Source organism: Stegodyphus dumicola, chromosome 3 (genome assembly GCF_044657685.1).
Source record: "Stegodyphus dumicola isolate Sdum_Otavi_A_Nest chromosome 3, ASM4465768v1".
Lineage (NCBI taxonomy): Eukaryota > Metazoa > Arthropoda > Arachnida > Araneae > Eresidae > Stegodyphus > Stegodyphus dumicola.
This window is the reverse complement of record NC_140770.1, coordinates 66,222,573-66,242,396: the sequence shown is the minus strand read 5'-3', so window position 1 is coordinate 66,242,396 and position 19,824 is coordinate 66,222,573. Positions and strand designations below refer to the sequence as shown.

The 19,824-nt window shown below is 32.6% G+C and overlaps 1 protein-coding gene across 1 annotated transcript in view; it reads right to left on the bottom strand.

Annotated features, from left to right (window-relative positions):
• LOC118196763 (uncharacterized) overlaps window positions 1–19,824 on the bottom strand; it is a 98,659-nt gene that overhangs the window by 36,222 nt on the left and 42,613 nt on the right. Inside the window, exons 3-4 of the mRNA XM_035368227.2 lie at window positions 19,430–19,537; window positions 9,153–9,246 (exon numbers count right to left, since the gene is read on the bottom strand). Coding sequence (XP_035224118.1) covers window positions 9,153–9,246; window positions 19,430–19,537 — 202 coding nt within the window. The remainder of the gene's footprint in view (window positions 1–9,152; window positions 9,247–19,429; window positions 19,538–19,824) is intronic.

Here is a 19,824-nt window from a genome sequence, read left to right as displayed (position 1 = left end):
TTCCCTTCTACCCATATATGCTCCTTTAGGAAATGTTGAAAGCAAGTAAGGCGAGATAGCTCACACAGTGGAAAAACGTAAATTCAAAACACTTATAAATTATTTTTAAATTATCAACTTACATACGTTTGTCTTGGTTAAAATTAACTGTTTGTTTTTTCTGCACCACAACTTAAATGAAGGTAAATCACTCTATAAATTTTTAAATGATTCATTAGATAACTAATTTAATTCAATAAATGAAAAATAGATTATTGCGCATTACCTTATGCAATTGATACAGCATCATTCAAAAAGATTTGAGGTGCGTTAGCAACGCAGAATGTTGCCTACATACCCGTATTTGCACTTTTTTGCAGTCACCATAACCGTTACTTGTTCTAAAATTAGCATAACTACGATAATAAGTCACATGATATTTTCGCTTTTTACTTCCTTGTACGAAGTAAAAAAGGAAGTATTGTAATCGCGAAAAGTTTCAGGCAGCATATTTCAACGAAAATATCCATTTTGACTGCTATCGATTACGATTTAACGATGTTTTTGCGTGATATCTGTACGTAAGGACAGAATAAAATACTCTTTTCCTTCAAAAAAATTGTAAAACTGCTTTAAAATGAATTCTCAAGACAATTTTTCGTGGCGTCTGTACGTACGTACGTATCTCGCATAACTCAAAAACGATTAGCATCAGAATGTTGAAATTTTGTATATAGGACTGCTATAACATGTAGATGTGCACCTCGTATTTTGGTTGCAATCGGCCGCACCAAACGCATATAAATATTTACACACACACACACATATATATATATCCCCTCTGTTACCCGGCTCAGTGATCTCAATTTCTTTACTCTTATATGTTTGTAAATTGTGCATTTTTTTCTTCAAAAATGATCGAATTATGTTGTTCTTATCTTCCGGTTAAGGTTTTTGTGCTTTTAGTAAATCTGCAAAAATATTTGTACAATTATCAACAATTTATTATCAACAAAATTATTATTATTATCAACAAAATTATTATTATTATCAACAAAAGCTGTTAAGTGCAGTTAAACCTAATTTTTAAATAAATGGCAGACATATTTGTTTACATTTGAAACAGCAGAATAGTAGATTTGTTGCCAATCTAGAAAACTAAGCTTTGCAACAACAAAGACAACGCCTTCTTTTATTACTGCTAATTAAATCATGCTTAATCTATTCTGGAATTTATTCCAGAAAATAAGTGCTTAAGATTTACGTCGTAATTTTTAATATACATGTTTTGAGTTTTTATGTATTTTTGACTTAACGGGAAGTAAGAACTGAATTAATTGAATGAAAAATAGTGAATCGTCTGTGAAAAACTGTTTCTTTTTTGTTTTGTTTGTTTAATTTATTTTATATATCGTTTTAGATTTATTATATAGTATTTGAATAGAACATGTGGCGACGATTAGATAATTCTCCAAATGATATAAATTTTGTGCATTCTGAGTTATAATATGAACGAAATATAACGCTGTAAAGTGAACCTAGAGCCAAAGCGTGGCTATGGTAAACAAATAGAGTAAATTTTAAAAGAGTGCATTTATTCTATTGTGGTTTATGCACTTTCGACGAAGTACATTTAATTCAATCCAATAAGTTTAAATGAAATGCAAGAAAAAAAGCATATAATTTAATATTCTGTATAAGGAAGTCATGTGGTATACACATCAGATTTTTTAATTACATTAAATAATTGCAGCATGGTGCACAGTTTAAAACTGCGTTACGACTATACTATTATGCGCATAACGTAATTAAAAAACTAAATTACTATTTTTTTAAAACAGCCTTTTGGCTATCTGTCATAGTATGAGTTTTTATTTCAAAGAATAATTTATTTCGGAGATTTAAAAATAAATAAATGAATAAATAAAATTTTAAAAAAATCTGAAAGCTTTTAGATTTTACATTACACCCAAATGGGCGTTTTTCAACGTTTTGTGTGATACCTTTATTTATTAAATATCACATTCTTCGCACTTAAACCATAAAATTCAATTCAACAGCAATATTGCAAAATAATTTTTAAATGAGCATATCTTTAGAATTTCCGATACACAGTCTCGCGCGCTAGAGACATATATATATATATATATTTAAATAGTGTTGCTATTGCTCGCTTTGAAATTGTTGAGTTTGTTAATCAAGAAATCGTTAACGTGTTATAAAATATGAAATCAATAATAAAAAAAATTCCAAATTAGGGAGTCCAGATGCCTGTGGAGGATTACGTTATTCAAAATTGGATGGCTCTAGGTACTGTTATTTTATCCCAATGCAAGAAACATACATACAATTATGAAGATTCTTCATCATTTAATTTTTTTAAAAGTAATACAGCGCGATAATATTTGGTGGCAACTGTTTGAAAAGTGAAACGGACATTTAAAGTTTCCGACATAAAATGGCAGAACGAAATTAATAGTCCTTCTGGGCTAATGCCCTTTGGGCTAAAAAAAAAAAAAGTTTTCTGCCATGTGAGTTGAAGGGAAAGATTTTAACTTTATCAGTGGTTTAGAGAATCGGAAGTCCTGAGTTTTCACAAAATATTCCGAGGCAAATCTCTCAGTACTATGCATATCTCACTCAGGGATTATGGTTCCTAGCTTTCCAACTATTTTTCATCCTTCGGAATTATCAGTTGTCTACTTTTGTAACCGAACTAAAATAGAAGAAAGCGAGTAGCTTTACGTACTTCAGAAACTACTGCAGATCAGCATGCACTTGAAGAAGCAATTGCCCTTTAATCGCGTGAATAAGTTACATATTCAAATTCAGAAAGCTGAAAAACATTTTTCTTCCGCGTTTCTGTATTTGCATGTTCTCGAAACGCGTGGGTACATACAGTCCCACTCTCAGTAAAGAGAAATTTCGGAAGTCGGCACGGCATGGGGTAAACGATTATGTCCAGTTACGCGACAGCCAAGCGAATAAAGTAAAGAGGAATTTAAAAAAAAAATGTAGGAATCGGAAAACTTCCAGTCATAATGTAACAGCTGGAAAAGTTTATGCATGCATAATAGGTTTAACACGCATTCCGCGAATATACCATCGACAATCTTGGTGTTTCTGTCGGCGGCGTCGCCACCGTTGTATAACGAGCATCCAGTTTTTAGGTAAAAATTTTCCAAAGAAAAAATACGTCTTGTATATAAGGAAATATACTTCTGTTACTAGATGTAATTCTAATATGATTCATATTGTTGCGTTCTCCGGGTTCGTGGATTTATAGTAACTGATGATAACACTTACTATAAACTACTCGATCAAACTGCTACTCCGCGTACACGCAGGATTTATGCAGCTTTTGACCTGCCTTCGAGAATATTCTGAGGAAAAACGGTAAGAATTCTCTCTAGAATGTTCTCGATCCGTCTATCGCATATCCTCAAATGTCGCCAAAAGGGCGATTTCGTATCAAATCTGGCAACCTTGCCTTTTTTATGGCAACCCTAAACCCGCTTTGCGGGAAAGCTATCCTACCGCAGCTAGGCCTTTCGCAACAATATAAATTAAAAGCCTTCACGAAAATATATTTTGAGATTATTTCAAGGAAATTTGAATAAAGGAAATTTGAATAATCAAAGATAAACAACATAAAATAAGAAAGAAGAAATTATATTCTTTTAAAATAAAATTAGATGAGTTATGAAAACAAAAATTAACTTGTTAATTACTTAATATTAAGATAAATGCATATTCATTTCATTAAAAATCTATGAACATGATTTGAATTTAAAGAATATTAGTATGCTATTCCAGTTTATTGGTTCAGTACCATTTATGTTATAATTATAATTCGCTACATTTAATTTGTGAGAGAACCTGCTCGCACGATTCATTCATTTTTAGCAGTTCCAGTAAATTGTTGCTTGTACGAAAGATTTAAAAAGGACAAGATTAATCAGAACATGTTTCAAATAAGAAGTTTTAAATATTACACAAAATTTTGTATGAAATGAGGCAGATTAAAGAATTGCAACAAATCGCGAAGAATAAATACAGAATAATCTTTTAGTTCTTATAGTTATACAAGCAGTATCCTGACTGGAAGTCCTTACTTTTCATGAAAAGCTTCCTTTGGGTAATCACGAACATCATATCCAATTTTTGAATGCTTTATATCAGCGGTTCTCAACCTTTTGACTAACGCGTACCATCTAAACAAAAATTGAAAACCTGTAGTACCACCCCTACAAAGTACTACTACCACCACCACTCTTCAACAAAGCTCAGATCGCATAAATTTACGATTGTTAGAGAAAAAACTCAATCAGGATGTTGGGGTTTTAATTTTTGAATTCAATAGTTAAAAATACTTTGCTTCTTTGCGTACCACCTATTTTTCTCTTGCGTACCACCGGTTGAGAACACCTGCTTTATATAATTAGAATAGAAGATTCGAAAGAATGTTAAAATTTTGATTGATATAAATCTTGTTATTTTCTAATTACTTTAATGAACAAGCTGACACATAAAGTGTTCAAACCGATGCGTCACTGAAGTATTCAAATAAATGCATACAAATATTTTCCTTCTAAGTGACGGACTTTCTTTGGCATTTGACAAGCACAGAACTGGATTCGCATACGAATTCTTTCATCTAAGATTTAATGATGACCACACCTTAATATATTCCTTTTCACGGATACAACCAGACGTTGACATTGTCCCATGACAGAAAACAAACTAAAAAGACAGCTGAACGACTGAAAAGGAAGAGGGTAATAACTCAGCCATTCGCCCATCTAGTGTACAAGGCAATCTATCAAGTATTAATACAATAAAAGAAGTCTCGTGTATTTTTCAGAGAGCCGATGTACATAAAAGTTATGCTTGTACAATATTTAGCAGATTTCTTGCTGAAATTCAGCAATTCTCTGAACAGATGTAATAGTGGTCTTAATCAAGTATAATGAACAAGCTTTCAGATTAAATACAAGAAACTAATCATGTACGCACTTACTATACATAAAATGAGATATCTAAGAATGTAATAAATATTATTTACCGACCATAACAGACGCTGACGCTGAGCGAAGCTACCTTTGAATTTATCTTAAGCGCGGACCCGCAAATATCCAGATTTTATAACTGTCTTTCAAATTTAATCACTTAAATCATCTTAAAAACTGAGAGATTTGAAAATAATAAACTAACAATGAACATAGATAATAATAACTAGAACTAAAAATATTAATAGTATCTGAAGCACATATTTTGATTTAAAAAATGTGCTATAGACTATGAAAGTGGCAAGAAAAAAGCTGATTATTCGTGTAGTCGGTAGTTTATATTGTATTAAGCGCCATGTTTTTTAAATGCTCTTAAAGTAGAGGAATTTTATTTTATTATTTTCTTGTTAAATTTTCCGCTTGCTAAAATCTTGTGTTGCTTATATTTACATCCATGAATTTATGATAGAAAAATGGATAACGTTTTCGTAAGCAGTTACCAACGTAAAATTTACATTTATGACAATTGAATGATTTTTTAAATTGGACATTTTTTAACTCTGAAATTAAATAGGAACTGAATGCGAAAAAAATTACTGAAATTACAAAAATTCCAATAATTGAATAATCATTGCGCCAAGAAGCAATGATTTAATTACATTAATTATTTTCCATGTTTTGTTAATGGTTGTGATATAACAGGCAATTGGGGCTGAGATGAAAAAGAAAATCATTCAAAGTATTATTGATGCTCTGTTTTAAAGTAACTGGATGCAGTCTGACTTTTTTTTTTCCATCTCTCATGGTTACTGCCAGATGGAATTAGGATTTATTGAGTGATGCACAATATCTCTTTATTATACCTATGATATAGAATGCACATAATATTTTAAATTAGGTACATTTTAATACTCTAGTAGAGGAAAAGGACAGTTCATATATGACTCTATCATTCAAGTGAAGGACTAAAGTGGTGATTCATTTGTAGACTCGAGGACGCAAGTGGAGGTCATCTGAGATTTGAATATTCCTCAAGGTTTTATATCAAGAATTTAGAACTAGCAGTGAATCCGTGAGTAAATAGCCTGATCAAGGACAGCCAACAGCAACAACTGCAACTGAAGACCGTCTACCGTCATGCCGGCTTAGATAAATAATGAAATGATTAAAACAGTACTTTTGGGCTGCCGAAGGATCTCAGAATCATATATTCCAGCGGTTCTCAACCTTTTGAATAACGCGTACCATCTAAACAAAAATTGAAAACTTGTAGTACCATCCCTACAAAGTACTACTCCCACCACCACTCTTGAACAAAGCTCAGATCGCATAAATTTACGAGTGTTAGAGAAAAAACTCAATTAGGATGTTGGAGTTTTAATTTTTAAATTTAATAGTTAAAAATACTTTGCTTCTTTGTGTACCACCTATTTTTCTCTCGCGTACCACCGGTTGAGAACCCCTGATGAACTTCCTATTACTGCTCAAAGGCTTCATGAGGATGGACTTTAAAACAAAAGATTTGTACCACTCCATTTTACAAAGAAACTCTTTTAAGGCGATGTCGTCGTGAGTTTCAGCGAAGCCAAGGAAAATGAGACCCGTGTACCATTTACTAGTGAATCCAGATATATTCTGAATTGCGATTCTAGTCATCTTTTGATGTAGAAAGAGGGAAAGACATGAAACCTGCCTTCCCTTTTTTATAAAGGATGCTATTCCTAAGGGAGCGGTTTCATGGTTTGGGACAGAATCATTAAATGTGGTTGCACTGAGCTGTAGATAATTGATGGAGGTTCTATAAACGGTCACAGGTATGCAAATGAAGTTTTGAAGACCCCTTATAAAGCTGCTTAAAAATGCAGTTGTTCCATATTTTTTATTAATGAACGAAAATGATCGTCCGCATCAAGTAGCCCTGGGGTCAGAATATTTAGAAACAATGTCACTTGAATAGGTTAGCAGTCTTACTCAGCAGATTTTGAACTCAACCAAGCACGTGTACGTAACCAAATAATCACCTAACAAGCTGAGGTCGCCAAACTGTAGCACCGCAAATGCTTTGCTAAACCTTCCAGGATTTGAAAAGTGCACTTTCAGAAGAGTGGCATGCAATTCTACAAACCTTATTAACAGTTTGGAAGTAGATACACACCAATTTCCCTTATAAAGTTCTCTCCGAAGACACACCTGCCCTTAAGCAGATAGTCCTAAAAGACTTTGCCATAATCAAATAAGACCAAACCAAACCGAAAACAACAGTTCGAAAAATTCTATGAAATCAACATGTGAGATTTGCATTTCTGTAAGCGATGACTATATAATAAATAATAAAGAAACATAATAAATAAATAATAACGTCTACCCCCATAATAAAGAAAGATTTGTAGCAAAGCAGAGGAGATAATTATTCCTTCATTTTGTAATTTTTATGAATGCGACAAAAATTCTATAGTTTTAGATTAATCAATATACAAAATGGTAATTTATGCAAATAATGCTTTTTTTACAAATCAGTTTTAATCATTTATCAGTAAATATCAGTTTAGTTCTGTCAATATCCTTTAGTTTGTTTTGACGAACAGTGTAGGATGGACCATTTCGTTCAGTTTTGGGCTTCACCATTTCTTCAGTTTTTATGAAACAAATGACGCCGAAAACAATTTGGAAGAATGTCGGGACTTGTAGTGTTGGACAGCGTGAAAGGAATAAGAAGTTGAATTAATGTAGTCTCCTTGGTAACAAATGCCACGTGATATAGATCGCTCCATTCAAGTGTGTGATAAATGTAACAGCCAAATTAAGTATTGAGAAAATTCTTCATTTTAATACCCATTAATGTAAAGGGAAAGTAAATCTTATTCATACACAGTTATAGGATTATTTCTATACCAGTTGAAGATGCGGAATCTTTTCTCTTAACCTGCTATCCTAGTTTTCTAAAAAAAATTAATTCACATTACTACGATTTGAAATATATAAGACAAGTTGATTTCATCACACTTGTTAAGATTACATACACAAACCAATACTGTATATGTTCAAAATAAAACTCCTTTTTTTTTTCCTTTTGTTATACGAATATCGATGAACTAGCTCACGCAACGAAGTGGGATTAATCATAATCATATAAGTAATGTTTTAAAGATAAACAGTGAAAATGGAAGGAATAAAACGAATAATTCATTTTTATAATTAGTCCCTCTGAAAGCTTAATTTCTCATATGTGTTAACGATAATTTTTGTGTTACTTAAATGTGCATTTTTAGAGTCTGAGAAGTTTCAATTTCTTTGGAGACTGTCTCTATTGCTTATATAGTCCGTGTGAGTTTTATAGCATTTTTGCGCTCCTAATCTATAAATAGTATTTTACCGTTCCTAAACCGTTAATAAATAATCATAACTCAGGTAAGTTTAATATTTAAATCTGTGATGATAACTATAACAAAGGCCGTAGTCGTTAAGTGCTTAAATTAGAAACGTGCAAGTACGTTCTTTGTTACATATCACGAAATAAGAAATTATTTAGATTTACAGGAAAACACTCATAGATTGATGATATCGCAAACATGTAACTTTAATTGTGTTTTAAAACTCCTAAAAGGATTACGCCTTTCGATCCTTTTTGTGATATTAAAGGGTAAACGGTCGTTGTATTCAATTACATAATGTAAATAAAAATAATTCAACGTAATTTTTTTCAGTTACTATAAAGGACAAGTGCTTAATGAAAAATTTTACATTAATAAAAACAAATCGCTGTCTAGATTTTAAATTTGATCGTCTTCTTGCAAAATACGCATATGATAGATGGATGTATTTTAATGTTTGACAAGATGATTGGTAACGCTTAGATTAACAACTAGGTATTTAAATCTTTTATATGTATGAAATTCTGTTCCGGATCTTATGCCGCATTGTCACACGCATATCAATACAAAATTCTGTAGTTTTTAAAACCCCCCTAAGAGGACGTATTTACGTCAACTAGAACACTTCCTCCATGATGCATTTCATTTTCAAATTAGTATCTTTAAAAGGAAATAACGATGAGACAGGGTTGCATAATAGCGCAGCACAATTTCAGGGACAAATATGCAAGGACATCACAACAAAAAGGCGCGAATGTGTTTCCTGTTGGCGAATATAAAATTCAAAACTTACCTGATCTGCATCTGCAGGGGTCGTGTTTATCCAGGTAATGCTCAAGGGTATCCCATCCACCTCCAACTCTTACCATCACGTGGCTCCGCAGAATCTGTTAAGGAAAAAAAAAAAAAAAAAGGTGAGTAAAAAAGAGGTGAAGCTACCTTTAATGAGTTAGTGTTACACGAAACGTTCCGCTGCGATTGATGACGGAAAACATGCTTTGTTGGTTTGTGTTTGTTTTCAAGTGAATCTGTTCAGCTGATACTCTCACGCATATGTTAATTAAACTGCAATAGTTTTAGTTCCATGTGGCGCATTTACTTTCGTTTTCGAGTCGTCTTTGAATGACTCAAAGGAAATTCAAAGACAAATCATTCGTTTAGTTTTCATATCGCTTTGTTCAACTGCATTTTTATGCGTTTAATTAACACTGTAAATACTATACTATATATATATATATATATGTGTGTGTGTGTGTGTGTGTGTGTAAGGAATTTTAAGAGAAGAATGAGATACTTGCAAGCAATAGAATAATATGGTTTTATTATTTCTTGATAAAATATTGGTTTGGTTGAAGATGAAACTTCTTGATACATCACTGATAAACTAGCGCAGTAAGCACGACAATTCTTGAAGAACTGTTACATTTTTAAGAAGCTGTCGCACAAGCAGGAACGACAAGTTAACTAACCACAGAAGCACTGAGCGAATACGACGTGTCTAGGTAGGCAGGTAGAAATGAATGCAGCGCCAAAAACTTCATCGTATATCGCACAGGTAGCGTTTCAGAACATTATCTATCTTTAGAATTTATCTTACTATAGGGGCATATAACGCAGACTGCTGAGTTTGAATGGAAGAGGAGATGGGCTATTGTTGGAGATGAGATTTCTTTACTCGCACCATGTCATTCCTTTGGGAGCTTGGAGGGGGGGATTTATTTTTGAATTTTTTCACTGTTGTTCACATTACTTCCGATTAGCAACCACATCTGAACTCCATCAAGTATTGCATTATTTGCCATGCGCATATATCCCTGTTCATAATGGTTTAGTTTTGGTTTAGCTTTATTCTGGTAAGTTAATGTTAAATTTTTAAAAGTATTATTGGCTACAATATTATATTATTAAGTAACTGCGTCATCAGCGTTATGCAATATATGACATGGATTAATTCTGAAATAACGCAGTACAGTGAGATTTAATATGAGCAGGTACAGTAATTTGGATGATGAAGACATAAAGATGCATAAAGTAGAAGTTGTATTAAAGATGTTAGCAATATAGAGATAGGGGACTATTGAAGATTAAAGTTAGTATTTTGCTTTATTATTTTTAACCTTACATACATATATAAATTAGTCTTTCTATTTGTTTACCTATTTATCAATTTGTTCAAAACAATTTTAACGTTCGCAGCAGCGAAGTGAGGAAGTTACGAAAAAGAATAGATAGGTTAGGAGTATGTGTGAAGTGAGTGATGCACTTGCCTTAGGTAAAGAAACAGAAAACGCCTGGAATTAGCTTAAAAAAGAATTATAAAAGATATATATATAATAAAAAATATAAATTAATTATTTTACTTTCAGCACTTCTAAATATTTCAGAGAACTGCAATCAGCCTATTTAAATGGCAATTTTCTATAGTACACATTCATATTATATAAATCTCTGGGCGATTGTAGATGTACTACCTTATGGAGACTAAAGATATTCCTATGAACTTAGCTATTATATTTTTTATTGCTTATAAAATGGGCCTACAAACGGCCGAGCAATAAAGTCTCTGAACACTGACTGTACGACCTGGAATCGATTCCAGGTGAACGGGCAGGTTGCATGGGCGCCTTCGTGATTTTCCTCATGTGCAACGTGGATAGAGCCAGTTCCCCTTAGAAAGTCCTCCACGAATACATCCTTCTCCTTAGGCAGACTCCTACTGTGTCTTTTCATAATCAAATAAACTAATAACTTATAAAACTTATGTGGCTGCATCGGCAGAAGGTTCATCTTTATTTTTTTAATTATTTAAGGTCGATTCAAACACGATCCAAATGGAAATAATGCAAATATCATTAAAACACGGTTTGATGACTGAGAACTACGAGCTTCTTGTCTTTGAACATAGCTTTGTGATATTTTATAAAAAATAGTAGCAAGGTTACATCAAAGATTCGCGTCGAGAACCTACTATTTTAGCTAAGAAGCTGCAAAAGTAAATGTCAACACGTACGTGCAAGCCAAAAAAGAAAAGAAAAAGAAAAGCTTAATGAAATCGTTTCAGTAAATGATACTCAGCAGGTGTATTGGGTGGTTAAAGAACTTCTTTGACATGTGTATCTGAGGTTCAAAAAAAGAAGAAAAAAATTCTACGGTTGTCACAGAACGAGCATCTGGAAAATATTACCCGGGTCGTATATACAGAGCGTCTGGAAAAGAAATCCGGAGAAAGAGACGATAGTGAAATATATATTCCACTGTTATCATAGTTTACTATGAATTATGACACATAAATTCATCAACTCGTACGTTGCCACTAATCTTCTCAATGAAATCATCTGCAAATCCGATATAAAAAAGTTTTAAATCTGAGCCCTAACAGTTAATTTTCAGTAACACAAACCTTAGCATATATATATAAATCATGAAAGAACAAAAAAACAGACAGTTTTGATTCTTTACTTCTGAACGCATTTCCAATTTTTTTTAACAGTTTTTGCTATACAGAATGTGAAAATTCAACTATAAGAAGACAAAGGAGCCATTAAAACTGAAAAAACGGTCAGAGGCTCTCCCTCTTTGTATTTCAAGATGATAAGGAGAGGAAAAAGCGAAGGAGAATAAGTTTAGAAAATTTTCGTATTCTTGTGCGAAAAAGCTGAAACATAAGTTATCGGGTATTTTCAAAAGTATTAAAAATGTATTTAAGTGTGCTGCAGATGTTCCTTCTTTAATAAAGATAATTAAGCAACTGAAATGCATGCCTTGAAGTAAAACTCAACCAATATGGTTCTTCTTAAAGTAAAAGTTGAAGCATAAGTGATAAACCCGTGAATGAGAAGAGAGGTTGGGAGGGAAGAAATGTAGAAAATGAATCGTGCTTTTACTGGAGATCGAACTTAGGATTTTTATGGCCGTTATAACACACAACACGTAGGGGAGAAAACGCCTTTAATTCCTTACATTACAGACCTTAAAGGTAACTAAAATGAAACAAGATTTCTAACCAAGCGACTCAAATGTGTGATCGCACTGATCAATAGTGATTTGATTATAGAATTTTTTTATGCGATTCCTACGTATTTTACGCAGACTACGGTATTTCTATTAAGACGTCAGAATTTCTTCCTTAGGACCTCACTCTTGTAACAAATTGCCTCATCGATGTTATTGTTTTATATTAGACGATTTTTTTAGAGCCATTATCAGTCCCGACATACAATGTTCCAATAAATCTGGCTTGAATGGCATTAATCATGATATTAATTTATCAAAAGGTCAGGATGAAAAACTTGCGTCAAAGTTGAAGGTATAGTATGTATTAGAAATACGCGCAAAAGGGTGTAGATTTCGGCAAAAGAGTTAATTTTAAAACATTTATTTTCCAAAAAGCATGATTTCGTAAACTGTAAAGACGTAGATTCATTATTTAAAGTATTATTAGGACATAAAATAGTACTGAAGAACTGAAATCCTTATTAAAAGCTCAGAAAGCAGCCTATTTAATAACAAACTGCTTTTATGAGTATCCGTCACCTCTGACTTAAGTCAATAGATATATATAACAGAAATGCATAAAAATCTGAAATTTTACTCAGCAGTAAAAGTAACAATTTACAACCAAGGCCTTGCTCAGACAGATTTGAAAGTAACTGCTGTACTTGTGGTACAACTTTTAGGTACAGAAACTAGTGTTACGTTTTGTATAAGTGATACACTCGAGAGAAGATAAACATTAGCTTAGAAATCTGTAGTTTAAAATGAATATTAACGCCTGAGATTGAGACAGTTTAATGTAGCTACCATCTAGCGTCACTCGAGACGATCTAGTGGTTAGCGGAGGCTGACTGTTTAGTCCCAACTCTAGTACGGGCTCGAATCTCGCGGAATGCTTGGGTACTGTGTGTCTCCTTCCCCCCTTTCCAACAGGTGTAATATTCATTGCTCATTGAGATGCACCCTGGATAAAGCTTCTGGTGACGAGTCAGTTAAATGACTAACGGGTTTAACCATTCCGAGAAATTTATTAAGAGGCAAGGGTCTGCCTAGTTGGTTTAAAAAAATTAATGAAAGAAAGGAAATAAAACTTATTATTAAGATCTCTGTAAATAATTTACTCCGTCTGCTAAAGGTGCTGCATAAGATGACTCGAAATGATACTGAACACGATAACTGAAATAATTTTCAATTAATATTTACACAAATATTTCTATTCTAATGTGTGCGATCAAATATCGGGAATTTGTCATTCAAAGAATTTTACAAATTTCCCCGTAAAATTTTATTCTTTACTATGAAAAGCAGCAGTAATTTTAGTTGCTGTTTTCAGATGAGCTAAATTCTTAAGCAATTATTCTTAAATTATTTACTATTGTTATCAAAAGCAAAATATTTGTGAATACGTCAATATGTAAGCCTTCCAATTCAATGAATTTTGGTCTAAGATCTTTATGAACACTATCTAATAATGTCCTTCTCCTTCCGTACACAACCATCAAACTTTCATTTAGGCAGAAGAATTTAAACTGTCGTTGTGTGTATCATTCAACGCGGGTTTAATTTGCAGTTGCTTGATAAAACATGTGATTACGATATTTGATCAGCCAATCGAAACAGGGAAAATGATGTAAATATCGAATAAGATAACATACACACCACGCAAGATTACCTTATTTGAGGAAGGCAATTATTAGGGTCCAGAGGAAATTACCATCAACAGATTAGTCTGGAATGACAGAGTTCTTCAGAAAGGTTGATGTCCAATACCAACACAAGGAAGCGATTACCTCTTCCAAGAACTTAAGAACTTATCTAGCATGCTTGTCATTTACCTGACTTCTTTTTTTCCTGATATGGCGATAATGGGATGGTTCTGCATTTAAATTAGAATACACAGAAATATTGAGTGACTAATTTGGCATTTTCTACTATAGAGGAGTGCTAATTTTTCTATAAGTTTGCTAAGAATTTTTTAAATCCCTCTTTAAAATGTGAATATTGAAATAGCTCAGGTAACAAAAGGACAAAATTTACTCAACTCTTATATTTTAGTATAAATAACATCGGCTCATAACTTTTGATGCACATATGAAGGAATATGTAGTAAAATGAGAGACACTTATAAATAAATTAAACTAATGAGCAATCTGAATTTCATTCACATGTATTTCATTAAATTCATAATAATTTAATTCACTAAATAAAGTATCACTTAGCTGCTCTTCGGACTGCTGATTTTTGAGTTGTAAGAATCTAATGAATGGAAACATTTAACTGATAATATACAATTTAATTAATAATATAGACTTTAATTAGTGAATAAAAATAGCAAAAATTTAATTTGAATTTAACTCATTAATTAAATTATTATCCAACATCCAAAATGTACTCTGAGCGATCTTTAACAACTCAATCACCCGAAACTCTAGATAATTTCTGTTTAACAATAAAATTAGCGTAATTTGATTTTAACTTCAGCCCGCGAGATGGCCTAGCTGTATGAAATTTTAGTTATTCTTATGTGTAAACGCCTGTAGATTACTTAACATCTACTAGGCAAAGTAATGCCTTAAGTTAAGACTTAGAAACAAGAGTATCTTACAATGCTAGGTTTACCTAAGAAAATCCTCCACAGCCATCCTTCTTCTTACGTAGATAATATTTGCAGATTTCACCAAAGTAAATATAAGTGTATTTTCTTTTCAATCTTTCTTGTAGGGATTTATATTTATTTTAACTAACAAGTTAAAGTTTAATTTTAAACATTCCTGTAAGCCTTTATTCCCCTCATTGTCAGTGCCAGAATATTTAAATTTTGTAGCGCGCGTGAAGGAATGCAAATTTCTACTTTGAGGAAAGTATTTAAAAGCCGAGTTTCAGTGGGAAAGAGAAGAGAGGTTACAGCCGCTACCTCTGCTGTAGATACGTTTGCTTGTTGCTGGTTGACGTGGCTTAATTGCATTTACTTGCTGCCACTAGTTTCGAAGGAGGTTTAAGTAACAGGATCTCGCTGAGCCCTGTAGTTTAATTCTATCACTTGTTAATATCTTCAAATTTTTAGTTTCATTATCTTCCGCCCAAGCAGAGGCGAAGTTTGTTAGCGTCGAGTTGACGCATTGCAAATTTTAAAGAGTTAATAAAGGGTACTATAACCCTTCGCTACTTTACATTCTTATATTTATTAATTCTTATATTATACTTTACATTCTTATGACTGGAGTTTTTTCTGGCTAAGTGTGTTAGATCACATAAACAAATACATTTTCGTTTGTTTTATCCTCTTACGCTCGTCTTACTTTGAAAGTATGCACATGAAGAATAATTAATGTTAATAGCATTATACTAAACATTAAAAATTTTGGGTTGTGAAAATTGAAAATTGAGAGAATCTAATGTTGGATTCAACTTCTCACAACAGGACGTACTTCTTATTTTTATCACATTTTTTATTGCAGTTATTATAGGTATGGAAAAAAGAAAAGATAATTAGAGGTACAGATTTAAAATTTTTATTACCTTAAATATAACCTCATAAGGTATTTTCCCCGCCTTCCTAGCCTGCCTTCGTGGTGTAGTGGTTCTGCACGCTGGGCCGGTATTCCAGAGGTCCGTGGTTCGATTCCCGGCGAAGGCAATGCATATTTTTCATCCTGTCTGCTTTTTAAAAGTACCTAATGGCTCTACAGTGGTGCCCGAACTGAAAGGTTGCTGGATGATAATTCTCCTCACCCAGGATTTGGCGATTGGGTTCCCTAAAAAAACATCTAGTCTCCCTTTAAAAGGGGAAGTATATAAAGCATTTCTCCCGCCTTCCTAGTGTGCCTTTGTGGTGTAGTGGTTCTGCATACTGGGCCAGTAATCTAGAGGTCCGTGGTTCGATTCCCGGCGAAGGAGTTGCATATTTTTCATCTTTTCTGCTTCCTAAAAATACCTAATGTCTCTACAACCTATTTAAAAATGAGTATAAGATATTTACAATATGTAATTAGTACTTAATTTTATAAGAAATGCGATTAAATGACTTCTTTACGCTGCAGCTAGATTTCATCTTTAGGTATCCTTTATGTGCAGGTGTGTAAATTGCCACTTTCAATCATAATGTAAAATTTTCTACAAATTATTAAGCCAAAACTGTAATATGAAGTCAGGCACATGAACAAAGAACATTTTAACCAATTAGCGTAATAATAATTAGCGAACTTATATATTATTCATCAGTTTCTACTCGGTATAGAATTTGATAATTACTATTATCACATAGTTACTGTTATTTGATAGCTACTATAATCAAACACTACAAAAGTGATGACTGGAGCTTCATTACTCTGTGAATCACTATAATTCTGTAGACATATTTGTACTGATTTATTTGCTTAATAAACAAATCGAAGGCAAAATTCCTTTTAAATAAAAGGTATCCGGAAAATTTTAGCAACACCTCAATAACGCTATTTTATCAGGTATTACGATGAAACTTTTAAAAATGAAACAATTTTTTAATTTTTATACTCATCGTCCAAACTATTTTTTAATTTTCCGAATAACTTCTCTTGCCACGCATTTATTTCTACAGTTTTTTTAAGACTTTCCGATGAGACTTCTGCAATAAGAAGTTTCAAATTTTCTAGAAAATGTTCATTCATCGTTTCTTTTTCCTGAATTTAACTTATCGTTTGTACTACTCCTGCCTGATGGTTCCCACGAATCTTCCTTTTCAGAAGATATATTACAATATTTATTGCGCTTTTTATTATTTTTCTTGGATTCCGCTTTTAACGAGTTTCCTGCAGCCCTTTTTATTGTGGCTCGATTCTCTCTTGTTTTTTCCTTTGAAGTCGGTACTTCACGCTTTCTTTCTTTCCCGTTTCTTCCTTAAATTTTAGTGTATCTTCATTAGAGTAACATTCCTGATGTGACTACAGCAGGAATATACTTCTTATCTTCCGTCAACCTATTACATATAAGTAAGGAAGACAAATGATTTAGGTCCAAAAATTCGATGGTGAGTTTTCAGTGAATAAACAGTAATTAGGGTCCCCACATCACGTTTTTACTATTTTTAGAACGATGTGTCTTTCTGTGTGTATGTGCATAACGATTTTTTTACCCATTATTAAAAACCCAATGAAAATTTCCAAAAAAATTATGTTTTTCGTATATATGCTTTCTGTGTTCTTTTAAAGAGTTGATTAGATTTTGGGTAAAACTAGACAACCGGAATTAGTACTTTAAGTCACGCCCAAAAGAGATTTTAATGTACAACCGAGCAGTGTTACTTTACTAGACGCCCATAATTTTATAATAATTTGGTGAATAAAATGTATTAAAATATAATCTAAACTTCTCAATTTCAGTAGTTAAGACCCTTATATGAACAGGAACGACATATTAGATTTTGATACTTTGTTTGAAGCTCTGAACCAGTTTTCATGAAAAAAATTCTATTATACTATAAACCAAAACTTCTCAGATTTTGTATTTAAAGCTCGAATATGCACATACGTTGAATATAAAATCATGACTAAGAATAATATATTTGCCTTTGACTACATATGATAAAACAGAAGTGGTACTTTACTTTGAACTCTTAACAGATTTTCGTGGAAATACATAGAATGACTACAATAAGAATTTAATCTTAAATAATGCACCACATATTAAAGCTGTTTTGTTGTATCTAGGCATGATATTTATTTGTATCAAGCTGTGGAAGAGAATGACTTTTACAGTAGTGTGTCATTTTCAGAAATTCAAGGCACGCATGTTACCAAAAATGCATTTCTTATTCTCTTGCAATGATGACGAGGCATAAGAGCAAACAGAAAATTAGAAAATACCTCTTGTTTTAATTCTTACTGATCCCGAAACGCACGGTAGTCACTATTTAGCTATAATTTCAAAAATTAACAAGCACTGTTCACTGATACGTACGGGGAGTAAAACAATTCAGATTTGTGATACTATAGAAATAACATAGAAGAAAAGTAAATAATGGTATTGGTTTCAAAGTAATTATTTCAAATATATTATAAATACTTAATTTGCTTTAAATAAAAACCAATTAAATTACATTCATTTAACTGCCTATTTGGAAAATAAAATAAATTTTTGAATGAAAAGAAATAAAGGAGCAAACATTTGATTGTGTTAATATAAATTCACAAAAATAAGTTTTTACACATGGCCCATTACACCTAATGAGATATAATCCAACATTTCGTATTACCATCCTTTATATTTATTGGAACAATCGATTAGATTTTATTTATACACAATTAACCGGAAATGATACTTTATTTTAAGCTCGTTGCTATTTAAAACACGGAATTAGCGAAAGGTATTATGCTAGCTATATCAGATATTTTACGCAGCCGTCAATTCATTTTATTTGGTTTCGGATAAAACAAAGCTGGGTATTTTCAAACTGTTTCGGATAATTTTGAATGATTGTCTAACTAGTACCATTTGTATGAAGACTGTCCCCGGACACTTTTTTTTTTTGTTTGTGTCTGTGTGTATTTTTATCATCATCTTGTCAAATTCTAGTCAAATTCTTCTGTTGAAACTTTTTCTAGAAAGCCAGAGTTCCATCAGTTTTTATTATAACTTTCATGTGATGCCTCTCTATATATGACGTAATTTATATAATAACTTTATACGAAGTAATGATAATCTACAAACGAATAATAAAGAGTGCAGTATCGTCTGTTAATAAATTTTGTTTAGAACTGGAAATAAGTCATTTGTAATACATTAAATATAGCTGTCCATACAGGAAAGTGGTTAGCATGGAAGCTGTCTGCCGTATCGAAAGGCCTAGGTTCGAATCCCGGAGAAGGCATAGATGTTTGTAAATGTAATGTCGGTGCGGCATGGGGGGGGGCACTGGAAATATGCGGCGAGCCAAAAGACCTCTAAGTTGGTGGCAGGGTAAGAGGTGTGGAAGATCCTCGGACCCGTCCCTCCGGGATGAAAAACGCAATAAAATTTAACCGTTATAATTTCAAAGAAAATACCACAACTATTTGTTACCTCTTCAATGAATGAAACTGTAAAATATTGTAGAAAACTTACCCTAACGAATATGAGAACCTTGGTATCTCCAATTCTGTATTTTCCATCCGCTACACGTATCATAGGAAACTGAGACGGGCATGTGCATCGACTCAGTAGTTCCACCACCTGCGAAAGAAATTACACTCATTCAAGTAAATGCGTAAAAGACTAAAAATATCATTTAAATTAACAATTCACATTTTTAATTCTAAAGCTTTCTTTTATCTTTAAATTCAGCCACCAATTCGTCATTTAAGTAATAGATGGCAAATGTTTAAAGAATGCTGCAAAGAGAAGAATACTTAATTTAATTTCTAGCTGACAGCGTACAATTAGCTTTAATGAGATATGCCAGTTCATTGTTTGTAACTTTTAAGGGAGCATTCCAGACAAAGAATATCGCAAAGTGGTCT